Below are 20,657 nucleotides of genomic sequence, written 5' to 3'. Positions count from 1 at the left end.
ATATAATTTCAGTTGGTTGCTCATTCAAATTTTCATGAGACAAATCAAGGTCTTTTTACTTTCAATCCCTGATAAATGGCTGAGAATGTCTTCAGTTTGGTGCCTGACAATGGCTGGGATGCTGAAATCTGAAAGCGAAAACAACAATATTCCCCTGTGCCTAGGTTCACAGCAGTCACACTGGAGGAAAAGTGAGATGGCAGGACCATGGGGAGTTGAGGTATGCAAGAGAAACATCACAGTACCTTACTCACTTATCCCAGGATGAGTGTATGCAAGCAGAGCAGGACGGGAGAGTGAGAGGAAACAAAGCTGATTGCAATGTTAACCCTTGAGCCAACCAGAGCCAAATTCTAAAGCCTATCTCAGCTTGAATATGAGTTATAAGCCAAAGGCGGAGAATGGTTTGTTACAGCCCCAACCTTATCTGTGCAATACAGGGCCCGTTTTATTTTAATAGTGTTTGTTCATGGTTTTTTAAGGGAAATTAATTACTTTACTTTCAGTGAGTGAGTCTTGCTACTTTTCTCATTAAGGCCATGTCCACCAGCACATTTCCTACCATTGTTTATTACTGTAGGACATAGGGACCATAGTCATGGACCAGGAACCCACTGTGGTAGGCCCTGGACAAACACAGAACAGAGAGATCTAGTGCAGATGCAGCTTTACTGGGCACAAATAGTTTCACCAGAGCATCCTCTGTCCCTGCACTTAGTTCCTATCAGGGCAACCCAACAGTATGAATGCTGTCAGCTGGTTTACACTAGTGCTCCCACAATTGCTTACACAGGTGGTAGTGCAACGGTGGTAGTTTTTCTGAAAAACGCTAGTGTAGCTACAATCTATGTCTTCAGCTGGTCATTGCTGAGAGCTGCCAGGGGACTGTCAGGTTTGTAAGAGGTAAGTTAATTGTCCAGGCAAGTGTTGCATGGCAAAGTATGGTACAATGGGACATAAATAAATGATAACAGGGGAAAAGACGGTAAGCTCTGTTGATAAAAAATGCTTATCCCTTTAGCTCGGACACTAACACCTTTCCTGCATCACAACATGATAGAAGGAGGCAATTAAGCCAGAGCTAAACAAGAAACTGCTGCACTGTATAAAGCATTGTGTTGTACCCAGGGCTGCTTATGACTGATATTAACAGCTTAATGAGCTGTTAATGAGGTGCTCAGTCAGCTGCTTTTACTTGCAGCCTGAAAATATAGCAAATGATTTCAGTAAGCCTCTGCATTCTTGATGGGGAATTAAAGATGTCAGATAAAACTATCAAAACTATGTCTCAATCCTGACATTTTTCAATGCATTGTTTTAAAATTCCTTTTTCTGTATGGTAGAATAACATGTTTTGACAGCATTATGACTCCTGGTTCCTTCCTTTCTATCTTGACAATGGATTGAAGTCCCCAGCAACCTGCAGGGATCTCTTTTTGACACATTGACATTAGGACACTTCTTCCAGGGGCTTGCACTGGCCTGGTTGGATTCTCCCTTTCCATTATAACATCTACGGAGCTGAAGTTACTCAGTTTGGATGTTTAACAAATAAACCTCTTTGACTGATCTCCTACAAAGAGCGTGAGATCCTAAAATTACCTCTAACAGAGTAGCTTGAGTGGGTGACGGTAGTAGGAAATAGAGATACGCCTTGTCTAGATTAGTACAATTCATATCCATAATTCACCATCAATGCAACTCCAGTGTAGTGGTGAAAACTAACACAGGCAAGGCTCATGTGTTTTCATCAACCTTCCAGGATCCAAAGAGATGCTGTGCACTATCCACACCAGTGTTACCACAAGTGAAGCTGTATCAATGGTGAATTATAGGTCTCATTTGGGCTTAGTGCAGGCAAACCCAGAGTGATGCCCATGTATAGAATGAAACTATGGAAGCATAAAAAATGTCACAGAAGCTGACAGGATCATCAGAGAAATGCTGGTACAAGGCAATACCTGTAAAGTTCATTGGCTGATCACACAGAGACTATCCCATTTGGATATAAGAGCCATTATTTTATTGGCTTCTTGTAAGGCACAAGAGGTTGGAGAAAGGTATGTGACTGGAAACCCCAATCAAGACAGAACACTCTCCTTCCCTCCATTATCTCTTTCCATCTTCCTATGTTTTTCCTTTTTTGTTCTGCCTCTATTTCACTTCGTTCTTTCAAGCAGCAATGTCAGGGAAACTAGCTAGCAATCCTTAACTCTGAACCCCAGTAGAGAGCTTCAGAGACCAGACTGTTAGTCAGTTTCAGATGCACTGCTGCTGTTGCTAGGCCCCTATGCAAAGCGGAGTGGCATAGCGCGGGCGGGTAAAGGAGTCAGCTGAAACCTCTCCCTACTCCAGAAGCTGAGGGAAAGATTTAACGTCTCTGCTGGAGAACAGCACCCCGCACTGTGTAATGGCAATGTCCCAGTACCACTGTGCACCATGAAGGCTCTGCAGCCCCTTCAGATTTAAACAGAAAATCAACATCTTACATACTCCTTCTTCCCCTCCTCACCCAAAGAAGCCTTTTACTCATGTTCATCTCGGAGTCCTTGGCTGTGTCTTTTAGCTTCCTGTGCCGAGTCTGCTGTCAGAGCTCATTATTAAAAAAAATTAAAAAGAAAAAAAATCAGATGCATCAGCTCCCGTGAAGCATGAAGGTCGTCAATGTCACCATCAGTTATAATGACACACGTCACTTTCCCCTTCCCCTTCCCACAAGTGCCTTCATCACCTGTTTAAAAGGAAAGTATTTCTTGGCATATTTCACCCTTTCCTCCCCACAAACATACACCTCCAGCAGCAGCTGCTAGAAAAAATTAAAAATTCCATTATATTTCATCCAAGGCAGCTCTGCTGGATGAGAGGAAGCACCAGTGTGTGCATGCTTGTTAGCAAAGGATTTGTACTGCTGCCTTCCATTTTATTCACCTCCCTAAATTAGGGGAAGCATGACTACCCTAAATCTGTGATTTCTATTCACGTATTATGCACATATTGGAAGCTTCCTAAACTCTAGATCCCACCCCACAAGCAGATAACGACAACAAGCCAATGCTCCTGGCATAGAAGCGGCTGTAAAGGAATCTTTATTTCATTCAAGCAGAACACCACCTCTCGTAGCAGCTGTATTTAGGACCAGGATTAATATCAGTACCTAGGCTCTCACTGAACATTCACTGGCTTTCCAACAAAGCTGGAGCCCTGACAGCTGAACTGTTAAATGAATTAACAAGGAGAGAAGGGGGCCTGCCGAAGGGGCTGTGACTCCCTTTCTAATTTCTGTAAGTAGCAGCTTTCCATTTTTCTGTCATTTGTAAGGAGCTGCACACGGTTCACTAATGAGCAGGGCAGAGCTGTGGCTGGATCTAAAAGGCAACATTAGACCATTACAAGCATCTTCTAGTCCACTGAGAAGAGGAATCTGCTGGTTGGTGTGCTCGTCCCCTAGGAAAAAGCCGCTTGCATCTACCCTACTATTTCACTGCTCAAGTCAGGAGACAGAGTGTCACCATTACTGCCCAGTCTTGTCAACAATCATGTAACTCACAGAACTATTGTCATCTTCCTTCTTGCCCTGAATGCCAAGTGCATCACAATGGGTACCCAATGGCTAGGACCCTTGCCTGTGAGGAGATGGGTGTTGGGTAACGTTGATTAGTAGTGGTGGTGTAGGAGTCTGGTGTGCTGGTCATTCCTTCTTGTCTTGTAATAGTTGTGTTGTTACTGGGTTGTTTGATTTGATCTGGGGTAACCCACCGATCTCTATTTATTAGGGCATTTTTAAAAAATGGTCAAGCATGCTCCGAGTACTGAAAAGCTGCATTACTGTAATACATAAAATCCAAACATATAGGAATAATTCAAATCTAAGAGAGGGAAGGGGCAGATCTGCAGGTAAGTTGGTTCCACCATATGTAGAGGGTAAAGATTAAGGATAAATCCTTAACGCGGCCTGTTTGAACGGCACATCAATGAGTGTGTAGGGGTAATTTGGGGCTGACTGTGCTCCATGCTACACAAGACATAAAGATGAAAACAATGCCAGAAAATCTTAACTTTCTGAAAATAGTGGATTCTAAATTTAGAAATGACATATTCCCCCCAAATATATACCTTGCATCTTTCCCTGTATGGCACCTTCCTTCCAGAAGAGCGGTATAAACTACAAAAGGACTCACTTTACCCACTACATACTGCATCCTGTGGGATGGAATGCAGCAGCCATTTAACAGCACTCATCAATAGACTATCTGGGGTATGCTGAACTGGTGTCGGTCTCCTTTTGTCTGTGTGTGCAGTACTGGTGATGGTATGATAATCACTATCTTTCAGTGGATTAGTGAGCTCCCACCCCCAGTGTGGTAACCCTCACTTTTTATTGTGTGATCTTTTAAAAATGGGTCTCCAGAGCCAAAACCAAATCAAAGACTCATCTCTTCCTGCTTAGTTGCCTTTGCTACTGCAGCTAGGAAGCCCTAAGAAATGCCAGTAAAACAAAACAATTTACATTTATACAGCACCTTTCATCCTAAAGGATTCCAAAATCACTTCAAAAACTTAAAATAACATACAAGCTATATACAGGGAACACATCACTTCCTAAAGAAAAGCTGCCACCTCTGGGTTGAAACATGACAGCCACTTAACACTGCACTGTAACATCACACAACAGGTCGGAAAATCTGCAGGAAGATCCCCAATTCACAATTTCCACAGCATGGATCTGTATTGTCCCTAATTAGAGTAAACTCCACAAGGCCTAACAAACCCAGCGAACTGTGCTGCAGCTTGAGAAACCCCAGCCGTGGCTACATATGAAAGAAGGCCCTCCAGGTGCCTTGCTGTATTCATGAGCTCTTCATCCCCCTGCCACCCATGTGGGCTTTTGTTCCCCTTTTGTTGTATTTGTGTGCACGTGTATAAACACCTTGCAGAGATGAGCTGTTAGTTATGAAAGGAAAATTGTTTTGAAGCCAGACATACTTGGCTCCATTTGGAGCTTCCTTTGCCATCTTTTGCAGGAAGAAGTTAGAACTCCAGCAAAATAACTAACTATCTCAATTATGTAAGTATCTCCAACTGGAACTGGAGAGCAGGGCCACCTCTGATTAACTGATGACGTTTTATATAACAGTGAACATTACAACTATGTCTGAAATAAAAAAGATTGAACAGAGTTAATAATTTCTTTTTCTTAGTTCACAGAAATCTAGTATTTAATGTAACAATAAAAAAGCCATCTCTAGAGTTCGAACTCAAACCTTTACATCTTAGATTTAAGAAAAAGAGTAGAAGCGAAATCAGATTGGTTCATATAGCTGATTGGCTAGAGACCAAGTGGTGGTGGAATCCCATCTTACCTGAGCCTCTAATGGGAGAAGTTGCTATGGGGAATGGTACAGAAGTAATAACTGAGGAAGCTCACAGCTACCCCAGAACCAGCCACTTCCAGCTGGAGTCACTTTTAAAGAATGAAATAGTGACATGGGCTGTGGGGGAAGATGACAGTTACTCCAGTCCCATCCTCTCCCAGCAAGAATTACTGTGCGGGACAGGGTCCCTGTTTCATGAAGCATTCAAATGGTAAGTACTTGGTTATGAACACTGTAATGACTTGCGCCTCTTGACTCTCAGCCCTTTAGGACAGGGACTGTAAATTGATTGGCAAGTTGCACTTTGTAAAGCACAGTGCACATTTCTGTACTAGATCCATACAAAGTAATGCAAAGGTGCATGGCAAGACAGATAACGAGGTGCTGAGGGAGGGTTTGCAGCTGGTTAGATTAGAGGCAGAGGTAAAGAGTTTTCATTGTCTTGTGGGTGACTGGGAACTTCAGCTCCAGAGCTACCAGTAAGCTGGAGACAATCCCCTCCATGGATTCAACTGTTCAAGATATGTTTGTGGGGGTGCATGCACAGAAAACATTGCCATGCAAGAGGGCTGTAAAATAAAAAAGGATCTACTTCCCATGTCTCTTTGTTTTATGACCCCCTTCCTTTCCCTTGTAGTTTTCCTAATCTCCACTTTTTACTTCTTTATATTGAGTCACCTTTTCCTCACACTTCCAGTTTCCCTTTCCCAGCTAATTTGGTAAGGATGTTAATCTTTTGGAAATTGCTCAAAGCATTTGTTCTCCTCTTTCTTCACGAGGCATTTTCCTTTATTCTGGGTATTGTAGGCGTGTTGGCTTCTGAACAGCAAATGACTATGGCACTCCAGTCCCAACCTCTGCCAGCAGGCAGTGCTGCAGAAAATTGTGTAGGAATCATAGCTATCTGGGGAATCTCTCAAATACCCCAGATCCTGTCTCAACCACGTGGAAAAGTGTGAAAAAACTCAGGTGCTATTTAAATCAATTCATTTTCCATTTGCTTACCTGCTTCACCAACAAACACTTCCACAGGTGCACTGGTAGGGCTCTCCCCAATGATGTTATATGCTGTTATTACAACTTCATATCTCTTGTATTTCTTCAGCTCTGGAAATTTAAATCAGCAGATTAAAAAATTGGGCACTTTTAACATCCCGCTTAACACTCTCTCATCTCTTTATACCCAGAATTCTGTCTCTCACTCGATACAGTGCTAGAATACTAGAAACAGTAAGCCACTGAAAAGTTAGTATTTATCTGGCTAGATCCATCTCTAATTCACACATCATCATTGTACTTACATAAATATGAAAGGCGCCATATCTGCCCCAAGAAAGGACCTGACTTTCCTATTGCTTCTTCATTTTGCTGCTTCCATAAAAGGAATAATACCTGGTGGGTGATTAGAGGGAGTGGGGGGAACATTGCTGGGCTATTCCACAGCTGCCATTACTCAGGGGGAAGCATGTGCATGGAGTGGACTCTGCACTGTGCACCAAAAGTTCAAGATCTGGACTCATCCTGAGGTCTGCTGGTGGGAGATGTCATAGCTGCAGGCCTTCCCCCAGCCTCAAAGAGTTTCACCTTGGGAACAATCGACAGCAGCATCATTACTGTTTGCAGCTGCTGAAGTGGGGTGCAGAGACTTATGGACAGAATTTGTAGTCCTATTCAAAGGGCTGCACAGAATTCTTTTTCTTGCAGCAATCACAGTTTGAACATTGAAATCTCCTTCTTTTCTAAGATCAACTTCTTCTATGCTCCATTTGGCCATGGGGCAAACATTTCTTAGCTGACCCATAGGAAATACACTAACAGCTGGGGAAAGAGTGACAGCAGGGAGAAAAGAAGCTAGCAAAAACCATGGCATTATGGTAATTAATAGACAAGGGAAAGACAAGAGGCAGACTAGAATCATGTAAATACTCTCACAGAGGGCTGGCTGCAGCTGCCCAGAGTTCCAGGATTTACATCTGAAAATGAAATAACCTACTCTACAGTAAGTATTTATCACCTAAGAGGCAAAAGTATCACAGCAAATGTATACTGAAAGACAGGTCAATAGTATAATAAAACTGTACTTTAATCAGCACTGAGTTTATTCACACAGGTGTGTTTGTGGATATGGGTCTGAATTTCTCCCCTTGTCAATAACTTTTCCCTGTTATCTGTGAATCACACTACACCCCTAGCTCTGTGGCTCCCGGCAGGCCATCAGTTCAGTAAAGGTTCAATGAATCTGATCACAGGGGTCCTTCTAATTTCAGCTTCACAGAAGTATTTACAAGTGTTCTGCCCACATCTCTGAGTCAGAGTCCAGCATCTCTGACTCGTTTCAGATACACAGTAGATGATTTTTTTGATACATCACTACGGCTTTGCCAGCCTATAAATAAAACATTGATATACCGTAGGAAACAGCCATCTTGATAGGAATTGCAGCACTTGTCAGCTCGCACAGAGGAACTTTTATTGCTCTTGTTGTTAAAAAATCACGAGAAGGGTTTCAGTGCCAGGAAAACAGAACATATGCAAGTTCAGGCATCCGAATGCGTGTGGGGCTAGGGCTTCACTTCTTCTCCCCCCAACAATCTGTAACTTACAAGCCTGGGGCCAAACCTGCCTAGTGAACCATCACCACCAGAAAGCAACTTGCCTTTTAACTCCGTCAAACCCTGTTTTATTCATTTCCAACTGAACACACCTCTGAGCTGCATAGAAATTCTGTGGGCCCTTTCTAAATTAGCCCTCTACTTGCGGGAGTGCCTCAGCATCCCAGTGTTCGAATCAACGGACTAATGATGTGATTCAGCTAAACTCGGATGGACTGTGAAATATGAGGCGAACAAAATCAAAATTCATTTAGCATCAGAAATACTGAGATGTTAGAGTCAATAATGCTTCACCTTCCCAGCAGCCTTATTTTTAAACTGTTACCTACTTGCATCATCAATGTCTTGATATATTGGAAAGAAGCATTTAAAGAAAAGGAAGCAGAGTCATTAATCTGAGTTGGTTTCAGCATGATTCGGTGAAGAGAACCATAGAAGGTTGCCCATAGTGTATTCCCAACCATTACAAAAAGCCAAGGCAGCGTGCACTTACGTGTTAATTCATACGTCGTTAATGCAGAGGGGCTATTCACTGTCTGGAAGCTGCTTTGGGCTATTCAGAGTAAGCAAAGCAGAAAGCTTGTTACAGTGCAGGGAAACAGTTATTGCAAATGATGTACAGCAGAGACAGAGGGAAATGATGCAGCACACACGTACACAGTTTGAGCTTTAGGACTGTACCTTGAAGGGCAATAAAATCCCATCACTCTCTCGTAATACATCAAAAGCATCTCACTCACAAGGGGCTATTGCATTTCATCACAACAGAGAGAATCACACAAATATACAGCACAGGGAAATGTACTGATTCCTTAGATTAAATAGAACAAATGAGTTTAAGGGAGGCAAATTCTATGGGGAAAACCCCCAACACTGCACTGAATTGTTAGTTCTCAGCCTACCAAAGCTTAAATGTGGAGCATCGTAGGATAAAGTCCCCAAATGTGGGACATAAACAGCTAATGCTTAAAATGATGTGGGATTTATTTCTTTAAAACATAAACTAAGTTTCCCCAAGTTTCATTTTCATGGTATTTACAGTAATAAACTGTATAAAAACAGCAGGTCACTGTGGAAGAGCATATGCATGGGTACAAATATCACTGTATTGCTTTAAGAGAAGAGGGAATTTTCTTTAAAAATCTCTCTCTCTCTGACTTCCCTGAAAAAGCACAGTGAGGTGATTTATACTACAGCACTATTAGGATCACATTCTGTCCTGATTTACTCTATGTACAATCCCATTGTAAATGAGGACAGAATTTGATGCATAAGCTATTTTAAAGAAAATCTACTCTCTATAGATATCCTCATAACAGCGTCCATAGGAGACAGCCCGGATGGGTTCTCCCAGTACTGAGAAATGCTGCAAGACATTATCACATCATGTAAACCCTGCAGGGCCAGATTGTGCCACCCTTACTCACAGTGAGTAGTATTTTAATCTGAGAGTAATTCCATTGATTTCAATCATGGCAGAAGCTTATCCATCACAATGACATCTTATTGCTAGTTCAAATCTCTCAGACTACTGAGCCGTCACCTGGTCCTCCTCTCCCACCTGATTCTTATGCCTTATTCTTCCCTCCTACTTCCCTTCTTCTGTTTAAATCTCCTCTTCATTGTTCTCTTACTCTTCTCCTTGGCAGTATTCTTTCCATCAATAAAATGTTTACTGACTATTGTTAACCTATACGCCAATGAGACTCTTGCTTTTTATTTATTTATTTTATTTCCTTTCCATTTCTTCCCTAAATAATGACAAACACTTAGAGACTTTAACTATTCGCATCAGCTGTTTTGGTCAGACTGGAAAAAAAACCCAACACCTTTTATTGAAATAATACATTTTCCAGAATGCATCTGCTACCTTTTGTGTATGAAGCCAGAACATAGTGTACCACAGTAACCACCAGATGGAAATAGGAGAAAGCAGGAAATCAGAGTATGCATGGAGGGAGGAGAAACAAAGAGGAAAAGAGAATGCCACTTCAAACATGCTCACATGGATTGGAGAGTGCCATTAAATATAATGCAGATTAGACCATAGTTAATAGCATCTTTGAACATCTCTGCCCTATGTACTTAAGTGCTAAATAATTTAGCATCTGTGGCACATATTTACATCCTTTCCACTGAGTAATGAGGGGTGCGGGATCTGATGGAATGGTGGATTATCAGCTTGTAATACAGCAGTGTGACTACTCACGTGTAAGCTCAGCTCGTAAAGCTGAAGGGATTTTAATAGTCTTGGACTCTGTTCCAGGCCCAGTTTCATACTCCAGCTCCCGGTAATAAATCCGATACCCCAACAGCAAGCCATTCAGACTCTCAACCTTTGGGGGCTGCAAGAAGTTCACATTAGGAATGTGCTTGGTAAGAAGTTCAATGCAACAAACATCACACAGTTTAAGACATTGGTTTAGACAGTGTCATCCAGAGTCTGGGTTCTGTGCAACAGGGACTCAGACTTCTTTGGTGAAAACAGAACCATCAACAATACAAGAGCAAAACACTCATGGAATTTACAAAACAACATTTAAAGGTATCATTGTTATTTTAACTCGAGACAGTAATTAAGAAATGCTTTGGATTTAGTAGTCCACGGATTATTTGATTCACAAGAACATGAGCTTCCTACATCCTGAATGCACAAGATCCTATGTGTGACAAATTGTCTGGACAAACCGGTGGCAAAAAAAAACAGATGTGGCTACATGTTGCCTGCCACAAAAACAGCAGAAAAGGAAGCCAATTTTTCAGACATTTAGCAGCAGAAGAGGAATTCAAATTTTTGCAACACGTTACTATTAAAGAGCAATTCTCTCCTGGCTGTTCTCCTTGAGGACAGCTTCCTGGATTCAGCATGGTTGGAGACGAGGAGTAGCTGATGAGAAGCGGAATAAGGATCAGTAGTTTTAACTAATTAGGTGAAAAACAGGTATTTTAGTAACGGCCCTACTTCCATATGAGGTACTGCCACTCATTTACATTTGGCTAGTGAGGAACACTCATCTCTCAAGCCACATGGGTCTGTCTATAACAAACAAAGAAACACACAAGTCATGAGAATAACTGCAATTTAGGAAGTGAAGAATGGTTACGGTCTCTCCCTTTTTGTGCCATGAGTATAAGTCTCACCTATAACACTCCTTCAGACTATGTTTCTTTTTCCCCAAGGAGTCTTGCACATAATAAATTGGGACCCCCAGGATTCTGCTCTTTCCACTCACTCCAAGCCTCCTGCTTCAAAGAATCTTCTTTCTGGCTGAGGAGGAGTGAATGGAGCCCAACATTGCTGTTCTCACCTCAGCAAGGTACTCCCTTTGGATACTGGGCTAAGTTGAAGAACAAGACATTTAACTTGAGAACTAAATCTGGATCTCTGGAATAACAGTTTGGAGCTAGATACTAATTACATAGGGCCACCAGGCTGGCCATCCATACACTTGTTATTTCTCTAGAACATACTCTGCCACTCAATAGAACTTATACCTCAGCAGAGGAATGCTACTGCAGTCCCCCAGGTCCTTCTCCAACTAGAGATAAAAAAAGCCTAAGAAATCCATTATACTGAGAGGAGAGTTTTTATCTGAGTGACTTACTTAGACATAGACAGGATATGGGAGTCATGATGGTTTGGAAAAAAAAGTGGTTTTTTTCAGGAGCTTACTGTAGTTTTAATGTGGCAGAGAAGAAAAGTGACCTTGAGCCATTATTTTCTAAAGCTCCATGCTCTCAAATTTAAGTAGCAAGGAACTGAAAGGGTAAATGATAATGCCTGTAGCTATAATGATCTTGCTTTTAAATTCCAGAAAGATCTCCATGTACTTTGGAAACTTTACACAGAAATAACTTTGTCCATCACTGAAACTGTAACTACTGGGGTGAAATGCAGTGACAATACCAGGTAACACCCGGTGTAATTTTGAAGAAGAAAGTGAAAACCAATAATGCAACCATTTAAAACAGGGAAAGAGGCAAGTACTGGGAAATTTAAAGAAGAATTTGGCAACAGTCTAGCATACTGCTATGAAAAAAAAAAAAGAAAAAGAAAAAAAAGAACATAACACCTCCTGCTCCATACCATCACCAACTGAAAGACACCCACCAGAACTGACTGTACTACAGAAAAAGTGCCTCTGCATTAAGGCAAAAGGTATTTGGGGGAGTTTGGTGCATAACTTAAGGCTGAGGGAAAAGGGAATTGCTTACCTTGTGCAGTAACAGACATTCTTCAAGATGTGCAGACCGCAGACATATTCCACAGCTAGTGATTGCACCACACCAGTGTGCATGTGTTGAAGAACTTTCTAGTTAGCAGTGCCAGGAGGGGCAGCACATGCATCCTTCATTTCCTCAGGTGCCTGTGTGAGAGTATAAGGGTGGACCTGCCCCCCCACATCAGTTCTTCCACGGCTTTCAGAGCCCCTGGCCTGTGGAGTCTGCAGTAGCACGAGTGGAGAGTGGGTCATGGAATATGTATACGGACTACATATCTTGAAGAAGATCCATTACTGTACAGATAATTAATAGATAAGCAATCATTTTCTGTATCGAGTGATAGTCCTTTTCACATTCCATAGCTGGTGACCCCTAAGCAGTAGAACTTCCCGAAGGCAGGTACAAGGCATTCACACGCAGAGTGACTGCAGTAGCATCCTGCCAAACCTAGCATCATCCCTGGTCACTTGCATTTTGTGAACATATGAAGAAAAGAGCAACTTACTGCCCTGCGGATGTCTCTGCGGGGCATGCACACTAAAGAGGTCACCAATGTAGCCTGTGCCGTTGTCCAATGTGCTAATTCTCTGCCAAGAAGAGGTGCCCCTGCCAGTCTATAACATGATCTGATGCACTTGTCTATCCATCTGAATAGATGGACACGACTTGTCCCCTAGCTCTCTCCCCACAAGCCACAGAGAGCCTGGGGAATTTTGTGAGGGGGCTAGTCCTGTCAAAGTAGAATAGCAGGGCCCTTTCTTACATCCAACATATGCAGCTTCTTTTTAATTCGTGAGAAGTGTCATACAGCACTTCAAATAATATGAAAGACTTTGTTTATGAGCAAATTCTTTACTGTACCATTTCCTATATAATGTAAAAAAGAGTAAACACTATTGAACAAGAGTATATGAGGAACACTAATGCTCCACGTTATGTTATACATCTAATTAAAGGATATTTCTTTAATTCCACATGAATCCGTTGACAACCAACTTGTATTTATGCTTTCATGTTTTCCCCAGTCCTTTCCTCCTTCAAATCTAGCACAAATACTCAGAAGATAAATGGCCCAGGATGTTTTTCTCTCTTTGCTATGAAAATGATGATTCTTCCTTGAAAAGGGTACTTTGCTGAAAGGTCAGGTCTTTCCACTCCTATCTGTCTTTCATAGGTAAACCTCTGCTTTTGATATAATGGATTATTTAGGATTTTTATCTATCTGGAGAAAGGCCCAAGGGATCTGCTGAGGTAGGTAAAGTGATTATGAGTGGTTGCCTGGATGGTGTGCAGCAGTAATAAGAACAATTTGTTTACATCATGTGAGTTACAGAAACTCTTGTGTCTAAGATGGAAGTAAAGTGAAACACAATCTTGAATTTAACAGTAACATCATCTAGAACTTTTAAAACCAAGCTTAGATTATTATTATAACTGGCTTTGATGGAAAGCACTTGTTTTCTACCAGTTACATTTAAAAATAATGGACTGACTGGACCAAAGAAATGCGGTTGATCTCATCTACCTGGATTTCAGTAAGGCATTTGATACAATTCCACATGGGAAATTATTAGTTAAATTGGTGAAGATGGGAATTAATATGAGAATTGAAAAGTGGATAAGGAACTGGTTAAAGGGGAGACTACAATGGTTCATACTAAAAGACTGGAGGGAGGTTACTAATGGAGTTCCTCAAGGATCAGTCTTGGGACCAATCTTATTTAACAGTTTTATTTCTGACCTTGACACAAAAAGTGAGGGTGCGCTAATTAACATTTGCAGATGACACAAAGTTTGGAGATATTGCCAATACAGAGGAGGATCAGATTATCATACAAGAAGATCTGGATGACCCTGTAAACTGGAGTAATAGAAATGGGATGAAATTTAATAGTGCAAAGTGCAAGGTCATGTATTTAGGGACTAACAACAAGAATTTTTGCTACAAACTAGGGACTTATTGGTTGGAAGCAACAGAGGAGGAGAAAGACCCGGGTGCATTGGTTGCTCACAGGATGACTGAGCCATCAATGTGATGTGGCTGTGAAAAAGGCTAATGCAGTTCTAGGATGCATCAGGCGAGGTATTTCCAGTAGAGACAGGAAAGTGCTAGTACCTTTATACAAGGAACTGGTGAGACCTCATCTGGAATACTGAGTGCAAATCTGGTCTCCCATGTTTAAGAAAGATGAATTCAAGCTGGAACAGGTGAAGAAAAGGGCTAGTAGGATAATCCAAGGAGTGGAAAACCTACTTTATGAGAGGAGACACAAAGTGCTTGGCTTGTTTAGCCTAACCAAGAGAAGGCTAAACAAGTGAAGTGGGGGGATATGATTGCTCTCCATAAATACATCAGAGGGATAAATACCAGAGAGGGAGAGGAGTTATTTAAGTTAGGTGCCAATGTGGACGCAAGAACAAACGGCTATAAACAGGCCAACAAGTTTAGGCTTGAAATTCGGCGATGGTTTCTAACCACCAGAGGAGTGAAGTTCTGGAACAGCCTTCCAAGGGGAGCAGTGAGGGCAAAACTAACTGGCTTCAAGACTGAACTTGATACATTTATGGAGGGGAGGGTATGATGGGACTGCCTATGATAGTATGTGGCCCATCAGCGACTGCTAGCAGAAAAAATACCTAATGGCCAGAGATGGGGAGGGCTCTGAGTTACTACAGAGAATTCTTTTTGAGGTATCTGCCTGGTGGGTCTTGCCCACATGCTCAGGGAGTAACTGATTGCTATATTTGGGGTTGGGAAGGAATTTTCCCTGGGGTCAGATTGGCAGAGACACTGGGCAGTTTTCACCTTCCTTTGCAGCACAGGGCACAGGTCACTTGCAGGTTTAAACTAATGTAAATGGTGAATTCGCTATAACATGAAGTCTTTAAACCATGATTTGAGGACTTCAGTCACTCAGCCAGAGGTTAGGGGTCTATTACAGGAGTGGGTGGGTGAGGTTCTGTGGCCTGCAGTGTGCAGGAGGTCAGACCAGATGAACACACTGGTCCCTTTTGACCTTAAAGTCTATAAGCGGATTCAAATACAGATAGTGCATTTGGATTTTATTTTGTGAGTTATTAACAAAATTCAAAGTTAAAAATTCAGCTTTGCTTGGGACTCTACAGTCTCTTCTTTCCCCTCCTCCCCATTTAGACTGGCTGGTGTTTTCAGGTTTACATTATTCTTTAACACTGATGCAGAATGCCTTGTTAGTTGTAGGCTACTATGGGATTTGGAAAATTTATTTGAAAAATAAAGTACGGCTGAATTACCATGATCCCATATAAGACATGTCGTAATGACAAGTAATTGCCTGCAACTCCCTTGACATGGCTCTGGCACAACTATCGCATTTCGTTTTCTTGAAATATAAAGCATCCAGTTACCTAAACAACCACCTATTTCACATTAATTACCCCCCCTTCCCACCATAATCAGTCAATTGGACTTTTTTTTTTATTGTACACTACATTTCACATTCCCTGTTTGTCCTTGCAAAGGACTACATTGATTTGGAGGTGGGGCAATTGATTAATACCTATACTGGCCCCATTGGTAAAGTTGTTCAATATGTCTTCCATTTGTCAACATGCCGTGAAAGTGAGGGAGTTAAAACGTGTGTTGCCACATGAACATGTGCTCGCTACTTATTTGAATAGCCAGACACACCTTCTAAGTACTGTTGCATGGCAATAAACAGGCCCTCACACATAAAAGAAAATTCTTTTAACATGCAGGAAGCCCAGTCTACGCTGTAAACAGTGTGTTTTCTGCTAGAATGCAACCTGTCAAAGATGCACTTCTTATTTGGGCAGAAGTCTATCTTAGGCTTAGGGGTGGGACAGAATTTCTGGCACAGGTCACAGATACCTTGTGTTAACCCATTGGGTTTTCTGTATTAATGCTCACTGGCAAGAGGACGTCTTGGGTAATAGCACACAAAGAGTTCCAGGAAATCTAAATAGCCCCAGGCCAGACTGAAAAGATAGGAATAGAAACTGAAAATGCATCTCTTTCTAAAGCAGATATGGCCTGGTTACTCTCAGCATCCATTATTCTGGAGAAACTTCCATTCTTTAGACCTCAAAAAGGAAGAGCCCGAGTGTACGTGGAATTCCTTGGAGGTCTGAATGTCGTCTCAGACACAGCACATTTGCCTGTTTTATCAACTGAAGGAGATTATATGCAATCTGAACTGAATGAGATTTTTGTTCCCTGATCCTTACCAACTCTGACAATGACTCTGCTGTGTATTGTACAGGCAAACTGTGATACCTAGTAATATAAGCAAGATGACAGCACTACTTGTAAGAGAAACATTCTCAGGCATCTGTAGAAACCCCTTTATGACTCCTATCTCCCTCAAGGTGCGTAACTACCCAGTCCCCCTTAGACTAAAAGCCAGGAACCAGAAATTTACATCTTTCATCATAACGTATAACTGGATCAGCGGCAGGGAACTAGGCTGCAGTCTTTCCAGTGTGCTTTAATACTCGCTTTGCAGAGACGTTATTCACTGCACTGTGCCATTAGGCGAACAAGGTTCATCAATCTTAGGTCACTGTAGAAATGTTCTAGTAATTTTTGTATTTTACCTACCTGCCACTGAACGAGGACAGAGGAGGTAGTGTGGGGAGTTACTGATACAGACCGTGGAGGTTCACCTGGAACTAAACAAAACCCAAAACATAATAAAAAGTTACAATAGTGTGGCAAAACACAGAAAACTTACTCCATCAACCCCTCCTTCTTTCACCACTGATCTTTCTGTCCCAGCTTCAGTGTTATGTTGCTCAATGGAAAGAGAGTGGACAAGAGTACTCCTATGCATGGGCCATTACCTCCCATACCTCCCCCTCTGTCTAGGCCAGTGGTTCTCAAACTAGGGCCACCGCTTGTTCAGGGAAAGCCCCTGGTGGGCCGGGGTGAGCCAGTTTGTTTATCTGCCGCGCCCGCAGGTTCGGCTGATTGTGGCTCCCACTGGCCGCAGTTCACCGCTCCAGGCGAATGGGAGCTGCGGGAAGGGTGCGGGCTCAGGGACGTGCTGGCCGCCCTTCCTGCAGCCCCCACTGGCCTGGAGCGGCGAACCACGGCCAGTGGGAGCCGTGATCGGCTGAACCTGTGGACACGGCAGGTAAACAAACCAGCCCGGCCTGCCAGGGGCTTTCCCTGAACAAGCAGCGGCCCTAGTTTGAGAACCACTGGCCTAGGCTACCTCTCTTAACACCCAGTATGTGTCAGCTCAGGAATAAAGAAGGAAAAGCTTATCAGGAGCTCACAGCTCTCCACGGTGTAATGCACCAGGTTTGCTCAAGAGAATAAACGATTACAGTTTGCTAAGGAAGTGAGAATCTTTTTCAGTTTTTACCCATTTGATTGTAAGGAGGCAAAACTGTTCTAGATTCCCTGTAACTAAACTCAAAGTAAATTAAACACACCTCAGCCACTTGGCTGGATTGCAGCCTAATGTGGATCATGAGTGAAAACAATTGAAGACATTTCTTCAAATATATGCACAGCTCCACATTTATTTTTAATGATCCCTTGTAAATTATTCAATTTCTGCAAAGATAATGGTTGGCACAGAGTTTGGAAACCAACGAAACAGAGTTTAATTCCATTTGGAGACTCTTGAAAACCTGGTTCACTTTCAGAGGGCACACCAGGACACTTAAAGCTGCCTGTTATTAATTCAGCTCTTTACCACCCATATCAATTGTTTGTGAACAGAACTGCGTTTAACTGGGTGGGTACCACTGACTAAGGCACACAATGGAATTAAATCCACTGGAAAGTGTGTTCTAGAGGTTATAGCGAGCTCTACCCGGGCCCCAACCCATGCCCAGGGCAGGCTCATATTCCCGCTCCATCTCTCTTACCATCCTGCAGAGTAGTGACTGCTTCTGTCTCAGCACTGAAGTCACTATCTCCAATATCATTGGTTGCTTTCAGGCGCAGCTTATAAGAGGTAAATGGGTTCAGCCTGTAAAACATAATAATGAGGATGAGGGACGAATTCTCTTCACAAGCTGTCTGAGACCAAACCTCTTACAAAGAACCTGCTCAAAGGCAAATGAAATTATTAGAGTAGTTCATCTCCTCTTAAGACGCCTCCCTTTCTATCTGGCCTTGTCCTTCTTCCTAGTAGCACTGGATTTGCTCAAACTCTCAACTGTTGTCATCACCTTCTCAAATATCGACTGGACAGAGCTCTTAAAGACAGGCATTCTGTGCTCTTGATGGTCTACAGAATAGCCATAGCTATGATTCACAGACAGATCTATGGTAGCTTTTGGTTCTGGAAAAGGGCAGGGCATATTAATAATAATCATCATAGAATTCAGCATGTCTATTAGTGTTTCAGAGCTTCACAACGCTGTTCATATTTTATCTAATATATCCTCACAACACACCTGTGGAGCAGCTAAAGACGATCATTGTCATTGTACAGATAGGGAAACTGAGCTAAAGAGAGGTTAGATGATTTGCCCAGAGCCACCCAGTGAGTCAATAGCACAGCTGGCATTAACTCTGAGGCCACCAGTCTCCCGGTTAATCCTCTAGATCATGCTGCAAGATTGGCATGTTTCATTCCTATTCAATTTCAAGCTAATGCCATTCCCTGAATTATTTGGTACAGACAGTGACTGCAGATTCTCTACAACTCTTCTGTATACGCCTGGCTTTAAGATATGCAAAGAGCAACTTCCAACTGATATAACCTTAGCAAAGCTTCTTCTAGCTTTTCTTTTGAATCACCTTCAAGAGCTTCAATTTCAGAGCTACAAGTTACGGGGAGTTTAGTTAATTAATTGGAAGTATCTGTCCACCAGCCAGCAGATGCAATTGTGACTACAGAGCCAAAAAAACAATTGGGAAGGAATGTGTAAAGGGGTGAGCAGTCCCTCTGCACTCCATTGCGTCCCAGTGTGGTGTTGCAGGTGTGTCCCACCTTAATTTCCCGATTGGGCAGCAAAAGGTTTGCTTTATCAGCTCAGGGCAAGGAGAACACAACACACATTAACAAAACAGCATGTCCCTTTATAAAAAGGCTTCAGGACGGGAGCAATTACAATAAATTTCATAAGGTCCTCACTACTGGATCCTGATTCAGAGCTCCCGAAACTTGAAGTCCATAACACCAACCCTCTGAGTCTCATAAGACTGGTCTGCTGGAGCCTGAGAAAATCCTCATGCCGCCTGCATGGCTTCTACTCCCCAGCTGAGCCTCGTCTTCTTATTTATAAAGCCCAGCCCTAGGGCAGGGCCTCCTTCATTATGCTCTAGGCTGTCCCAGCTGCAGGCTCCAGTCTTTTCTTTAGAGGAGCAGCACATTCCTTCACAGGATGATTAACCATTGAGGGATGGGCATAGTCTAGTGGCACACAAAATATTGCTTTTCTGGATTCCCCCAGGAAAATGCTTTTAGCAAGGTGGAGAAGAAATGTTTTCCTTAGTTCTACCCTATTAGAAAAATTACATTCTCCTTCAGCAACTGAAATGGTCTTTTTTGAAATACAAATGTTTGGTTTTCAATAATGATAATGTCAATTCCAAAATACATAGCTGGTCTCCTTGATTTCAGGAAAGACGCTGAGCATAATTCAGACCTGATGTAACTCCACTGAGGACAATGTATCAGGTCTGCATTTGTCCTACAATCTTCAAGTTTTATTTTTCCTGCACAATTAGACAAAGGGTAGTAGCAATTTGTTTATGCCCCTGAGCACATGACTAAGTAAATGCTCCTGCTATGCATCAGAAGCCACTGTTTGATATTTTTTTTTAACAGGCAATACAAATCTACATCTTAACCTCTTGGACACCATATTCTCAGCATGCCAATGGCCTTTTAGATACAGCCTTACTTACACTGGCAGGTCAGTGGGGGAATAGGACTGCAACATGAATAACTTCTCATAGGCTCTCAATGACTTCAGTAGAACTTTAAAAGAACTTTAATTCCAGCATATCAGGTATGTCAACACTTTGAGCTCTGAGTGTGATTCCCAGCTTGAGGAATCAGATTCACGCTAGAACTAGAATGCTAAAAATAGAATGTCGGCACATCAGCTTGCGTGCCGGGAAGAGCTAGCTACCCCAACTGCATGGCTGTCCAAGACACTAACCATGTACTCAGGGTAGCCAGCCCCTCCCACTGGTTGCACTGCCACAGCTACATTCTATTTTTAGCCCACTAGCTCTGATCAAGCTAGTGTGAGTGTCTCCCCTTGTGCTGAGAATCCAGCCCAGTTTGAAGTGTAGACATACCCACCATCTCTCAGGAGCTAATTAAGGCTGGATAACACAGTTTAAACACTCTGATGTAATCTATTCATTTCAGTATGGAAAATACAGATAAAATGACCCTCATTCCCTCTGAAAACAAGACAAGGGCTCCCACAGAAATAATCACATGGCATTGATGGGATGAATTTTAACATACGC

General features: G+C 42.3%; 1 protein-coding gene across 21 annotated transcripts in view; it reads right to left on the bottom strand.

Annotated features, from left to right (window-relative positions):
- SDK1 (sidekick cell adhesion molecule 1) overlaps positions 1-20,657 on the bottom strand; it is a 656,852-nt gene that overhangs the window by 56,753 nt on the left and 579,442 nt on the right. For 20 of the 21 annotated variants that reach the window (XM_039493139.1, XM_039493140.1, XM_039493143.1 and 17 more), the window contains 5 exons: positions 18,089-18,192; positions 16,809-16,879; positions 10,194-10,329; positions 8,478-8,537; positions 6,378-6,479 (listed from right to left, as the gene is read on the bottom strand). In XM_039493139.1, the coding sequence (XP_039349073.1) occupies positions 6,378-6,479; positions 8,478-8,537; positions 10,194-10,329; positions 16,809-16,879; positions 18,089-18,192 (473 nt within the window). The remainder of the gene's footprint in view (positions 1-6,377; positions 6,480-8,477; positions 8,538-10,193; positions 10,330-16,808; positions 16,880-18,088; positions 18,193-20,657) is intronic. The other variant, XM_039493146.1, reaches the window with a different exon arrangement.

The sequence above is a fragment of the Mauremys reevesii genome, linkage group 10 (assembly GCF_016161935.1).
Source record: "Mauremys reevesii isolate NIE-2019 linkage group 10, ASM1616193v1, whole genome shotgun sequence".
NCBI classification, from domain to species: domain Eukaryota; kingdom Metazoa; phylum Chordata; order Testudines; family Geoemydidae; genus Mauremys; species Mauremys reevesii.
The sequence above is the reverse complement of the archived record's forward strand: the minus strand, read 5'-3'. Positions and strand labels throughout refer to the sequence as shown.